General features: G+C 49.5%; 1 protein-coding gene across 1 annotated transcript; it reads right to left on the bottom strand.

The window, feature by feature from the left end:
- Window positions 1-298: 298 nt before the first annotated feature.
- On the bottom strand, window positions 299-679 carry LOC138653699 (histone H2B 1.1-like). Its single transcript, XM_069743307.1, has one exon. The coding sequence runs from the start codon at window positions 677-679 to the stop codon at window positions 299-301; it is 381 nt and encodes a 126-aa protein (XP_069599408.1).
- Window positions 680-6,078: the final 5,399 nt, after the last annotated feature.

A 6,078-nucleotide genomic window follows, 5' to 3' on the forward strand; every position in this document is an offset into this window, starting at 1 on the left:
TTACCTGAGAAACGAGAGTAATGAACTAATAAACGAGACCCCAGAATGCCGAGATCTGTGCAGCAAGGAGTTAAATAAGAAGTCCCTGAATACACATCAACTCGCTGAGCAATGCCCAGATTATTCCTGAGATTTTCTCACCATCTCCCTCGTCACCAGGCGCAGAGCCCCGGGCGGAGCGAGCAGACACCTCGGGGAGACGGGAGAGGACACCGGAGCAGTGTGGGTGGCTCTTATAGTGAGGGTGTGGGTGGCTCTTAGAAGAGCCTTTGGGGTGAGGAGCGGAGCACGGAGCCGATCACTTGGCGCTGGTGTACTTGGTGACGGCCTTGGTGCCCTCGGACACGGCGTGCTTGGCCAGCTCTCCGGGCAGCAGCAGGCGCACGGCGGTCTGGATCTCCCGGGAGGTGATGGTGGAGCGCTTGTTGTAGTGAGCCAGGCGGGAGGCTTCCCCTGCGATGCGCTCGAAGATGTCGTTGACGAAGGAGTTCATGATGCCCATGGCCTTGGAGGAGATGCCAGTGTCGGGGTGGACCTGCTTCAGCACCTTGTACACGTAGATGGCGTAGCTCTCCTTCCTGCTCTTCCTCCGCTTCTTGCCGTCTTTCTTCTGAGTCTTAGTCACGGCTTTCTTGGAGCCCTTCTTGGGCGCAGGCGCAGACTTGGCGGGATCAGGCATGATAACAACAAACCGGTCTCAGTACAAGTAAGAAGAATAATGATCCTGCGCCTCCAAGAGCGGCGGAATTTATAGCCCGGCCATGCAGATGAGCACTGCTGTCAGACCGCCGTTCTATTGGGTGATGAAGTCATGTGACCAACGAGAACGTTAGACCACTGCAGCTGATTGGTGGTTTCCCAAATCATTGCTTCATCTTTGCAGCGGGGATGCTGTATAGCGATGTAAAACCCTGTATAATGCTCTATACATCTAAATAGTGCTGTGAAGCTCCATATACCGCAGTGCACCCTCATATAGCGCTGTATGTGTTCATGTTCTATTTACCCTTCATAGTGCTGTTATTCATCTGAATAGTGCAGAGTACCCCCATATACTGCAACCTACTGACAAATGACTGTGCCACATTATGCAGGCAGTTACAGTACAGCGCCCGACATGTTACACTCCGTATAGTGCAGTAATATCTCCAGATGGTGCTGGAAACCCCAGCTAGTCAGCTGTGCCAGGACTGCAAACCCTGTGAATTCAGTGAGATGTTTCGGTAGTAGCCGCACCCAGTTTTCTAGGAAGAGCCGGCTTCCCTCAGGAGCTGTGTCCCCTGTATAAACTGCACTTATCCCTCCTGTGTGTGATCTCAGTAACATGAAGCCGGATCAGTCACTTCAGCCACGAATCTCTGCTCTGTGGTGACCGCAGTACAGTGGAGCACGGATCGTGTATAGTGACCTCTATATACCGCCTGGTGCAGTGTGAACCATCAGTGTGATCAGCGGTGCGGCTCTTAGGAGGAGGATGTGGGGGCTCTTAGAAGAGCCTTTGAGTGTGTGGACAGATGTGGAGGAGCGGAGTTTACAGTCCTGGCACAGCAGACTAGCCGCTTCCTGGATCTACGAGGAAACGGCCATTATCTGTCCCAATCACTGCACAAAGTCCTCCTTCAATAAGGGCTAATTTCCAGCTATCTGCAGATTATTCCGAGGCTGAGTTCTGCGAGCGACACTCAATTTGCACTGACAGTCTGGCGGGTGAGGGGTCAATCCCTGTCAGTGTTTCTCCTCCGCTCCATCTGCACAGGAGGCGGCTCCTCACTCACCCGCGTATTATCCTGTGCAGATCCCCTGTGGTGTCCGCGCTGATCCTATCACAGCCTGACTGAGACAAGTCTCCTATGTTCTGCCCGGAGCCTGATGTGACGCTGCCGGGTCTCGGGTGGGGGAAGTCGCCGCTTCTATAAAGCGAGTGAGTAGTGGGGGTCAGCACACACGGACACTAAGGAGTTAATGGGGGCGGATGTTCCTGTATCTGGGATTGGTCGGCGCCTGTGGATGTATCTCGCTCATTGGCTGATTACAGATCCGTTGCTGGTTTTGAATTTCCCGCTCAATCGCTTTTCTTTGTCCGTCGGATTATTACCGGCCCCTCTGCTGGAGCGGCGATCGCTGTGTATACCGGTGGGAGCAGCTCTACCCCGCTGATAATACCGGGTCCTGTCCTCCCAACTGTCTGCCCCCAAACACGGGGATCAGTCGCCATTATTATTCTGAGGAGGTTATAATAGTCTTCAGAGGCGACATCCATCCGACACATTAGTGTCCAGGACTTGGTCATCACACAGGAGCCTCCGTACCCGGTACACAGGGCGTCCATCTATCCAGCTGCCTCTTACAGCCACATTCCCTGTACACGGATCTGATCAGGAAATTATCACTGCGGCCCAGTGCGGATATATATCCCCCATGAATCCATGTTATCTTTGTAGGTCAATGAGAAGAAACCGCATCACCCGAAGTCCGCGGTGAAAGACGGGGGAGCAGACACGGCCCCAGTATGTCAGGACCCGGGAGCATACAACTAGCACGTCCCAGGCTGAGGCCGGTACTACAGGCAGCCGCACAGGGGATATTTTGCCCTGCAGAGACGCTGAGCCGGATACTAATCAATCAGCGCCCAATAAGAACAGGATCTTAAATGTCTAGACAGAATATTAACCTACATTTGGAAACCGCCCGGAACACCCCCTGATTAGAGCTGTAGAGAGATCTGCTTCCAATAAGCCTTTCCACGTCAGGATATCCTTCGGAAACTGAATGTGTGGGAATATGGTTAAAGAGACCCTACTCCCAGATCATACACACACGGAATCCGTCGGGTACAAAACAGGATTTGCAAATAGGTCTCACAACCAAAAGCAGCGACAGAACCATCCGCCCAAAAACGGCATCAGAGGACGTTACCGAACTGCGGATCAGGGTCAGAATTACCATTCCCCACAATTATTTGGCCGATGGAAGTTTTCGACTATTCAGTATTCGGAGCGTAAATTCGGCACCGATGAGTGTTCTACTAACATTACAGCGACATCACCACAGCAGAGAAATGAGATCCTAGCAGTCAGGTGCAGCCTCTCACTTAGAAGATGTGGGTGGCTCTGAAAAGAGCCTTTGGGTTGTGAAGACAGAAGAGAACACAATTAACCTCCGAAGCCGTAGAGAGTGCGGCCCTGGCGCTTGAGCGCGTACACCACGTCCATGGCGGTGACGGTCTTCCTCTTGGCGTGCTCGGTGTAGGTGACGGCGTCACGGATCACGTTCTCCAGGAAGACTTTCAGGACACCGCGAGTCTCCTCATAGATGAGGCCGGAGATGCGCTTGACGCCTCCTCTGCGAGCTAGACGGCGGATGGCAGGCTTGGTGATGCCCTGGATGTTATCACGGAGCACCTTCCTGTGCCGTTTGGCGCCGCCCTTCCCGAGACCTTTTCCTCCTTTGCCGCGACCAGACATTTTCTGCAGTTAATGAGCAAAAACTGATTCCTGAGCCTCAGGGACTGCACCTTTATATGGAGGGAGAATGGACCAGAGAGAGAACTGCAGAGATGACGCACTTCCGGGACGGGGCTTACAGAATCTACATTAGCTCCTCCCTTTCTCTGCTGATTGGCTAAATACTAAACTGTAGGGAAGTTTGATTTTCCCGCTCATTGCTCAGTTTCTGCAATTATCTTTCCAGCTTCTATTATGTGTAATTTCCTTCCCTTATGATTGAGGGTATCCTAAATATTGTCATTACTGTTCCAGATCATGGTGGATCATATCTTCCACAACAGATGATGCCCCCAGTTACCCTCCACACAGTATGATGCCTCCTACACAGTAAGATACCCACACAGCAGGATGTCCCCACAGTTACTGTGTGGGGGTATAATACCCCCAGTAACTCCCCAAACAGTATGATGCCCTAAGTCCCCCCCACACACACACACACACACACACTTTGATGCACCCACAGTTATCCCCTATACAATGTAACATAGTAACATAGTTAGTAAGGCCGAAAAAATACATTTGTCCTTCCAGTTCAGCCTATATTCCATCATAATAAATCCCCAGATCTACGTCCTTCTACAGAACCTAATAATTGTATGATACAATATTGTTCTGCTCCAGGAAGACATCCAGGCCTCTCTTGAACCCCTCGACTGAGTTCGCCATCACCACCTCCTCAGGCAAGCAATTCCAGATTCTCACTGCCCTAACAGTAAAGAATCCTCTTCTATGTTGGTGGAAAAACCTTCTCTCTTCCAGACGCAAAGAATGCCCCCTTGTGCCCGTCACCTTCCTTGGTATAAACAGATCCTCAGCGAGATATTTGTATTGTCCCCTTATATACTTATACATGGTTATTAGATCGCCCCGTCTTTTTTCTAGACTAAATAATCCTAATTTCGCTAACCTATCTGGGTATTGTAGTTCTCCCATTCCCTTTATTAATTTTGTTGGCCTCCTTTGTACTCTCTCTAGTTCCATTATATCCTTCCTGTGGATGTGATACCCCCAGAGCGTCCCAACCTCAGCGTAATGCAATGATAGACATTTGTTCATTTTCTGATGAAGAACTTCCATAAATGGAAATTTGGAAGGACGAAAGAAGCAAGTGAAATTAGAAGAGATTTCCCATCACTTAATCACCAGATGATGGTACTTCATTTATGCCGTTACCTCATGTACCAATTACAACCCAGAAAGACATTTTTATGCATTTTTTTTTATATAAAATATCATGCTTTAATGCAAAATTACAGGAACCTGCTCATAATTGTAAAGTACAAATTAGTTTGTTGGTGTTTTTTTTTAATTCATTGCTTTAATGTAAAAACTGTACAGGCAGCAAGAGGGTTAAACACCAGTGTAACTGAAAAATAATCCTTACTACATCGCCCTCTATAGTGCCAGAGGCATTTACCTTATACATTCGAGTATAATCTGAGATTTGCAGCCATTTTTTTTAGGCTGAAAGTGCCCCTCTCGTCTTATACTGGAGTCATTGTACCAGGGGGTCGGCGGCTGGCACATCATACTCACCTCATACTGGCGCGGTCTCTGCTTCTCAGATAGTCTCTGGCGCCTGCATCTCTTCCTGTAATGAGTGGTACCACGTGACCACTAAACAAAGTAATGAATACATACGTGGCTCCACTCCCACAGGCGTGGAGCGCATATTCATTACTTTAATGAGCGGTACCATGACGAACACAGGAACAAGTTGCCGGCACCAGAGACCATCGGAGAAGCAGGGACTTGCAGAGACGCTGCCAGGAGGGTGAGTATGACGGGGGAGGGTGAGCCATGCATATTCACCTGTTCCGACGCGTATCCGGGGGAGATTGCTAGTAGAAATTTTGCAATTAGCTCCTATCTCCTCCCTTTCGTCTGATTGGTTGAGCACAGAACGGTTGGAGATTTTGAATTTTCCACTTATTGTGCTCTTCTTTTCCCGCTTCTCTATTCTTCTCATCTCAGCGTCGCTTAGATCTGTTGGTTATTTTGATTTTTACTTCCATTGTAGTTTCGGTTGTTATTTTCCAGCTTGTTATAAAGTAGAATAAAAAATACATTTTAAGGACACTGATCTACAGATAACTCATCTGATCCCCGGCAGTCACTCATCATTACACGTGGTGCCCGACTGGTGGCCATTACCGGTCACTGCAGAGCAGGGAGCTGTATGTAACCAGACCCCCGGCGGCACCAGCCACAGATAAGATGAGAAAACTCAAATATATGATAATTACAACCTAAAGCCGCAAGACTGCAGAGGCGGCACTAGGACCCCATTTACGTCTGCGCTGTACAGAAACCGCGCCTCCACCACCAAAGACCCGGGCTGTGCACAGCGCACACTTTACCCTGTCCTTATAAAACGTCAGTCATGTAATTGATGTCGCACTTTTGGACTTGGTGAGAATAAAGGATGCGCGGAGCGGTAACTGGAATATCGCGGATCACCTACAATATCGGACACAGCAGCCGGCTATTACCTTTCCTGACCGCGCTCCGTATATGGAGAATACGCGCAGAAGAGAGACCGTTCAGGACTCGGCTCATTTGTGGGAGGATT

The sequence above is a fragment of the Ranitomeya imitator genome, unplaced genomic scaffold, assembly GCF_032444005.1.
Source record: "Ranitomeya imitator isolate aRanImi1 unplaced genomic scaffold, aRanImi1.pri SCAFFOLD_325, whole genome shotgun sequence".
Taxonomy (NCBI): domain Eukaryota; kingdom Metazoa; phylum Chordata; class Amphibia; order Anura; family Dendrobatidae; genus Ranitomeya; species Ranitomeya imitator.

Coding starts and splice junctions, on each gene's coding strand:
- LOC138653699 (XM_069743307.1), bottom strand. CDS start 679: ATGCCTGATCCCGCCAAGTCTGCGCCTGCGCCCAAGAAGGGCTCCAAG.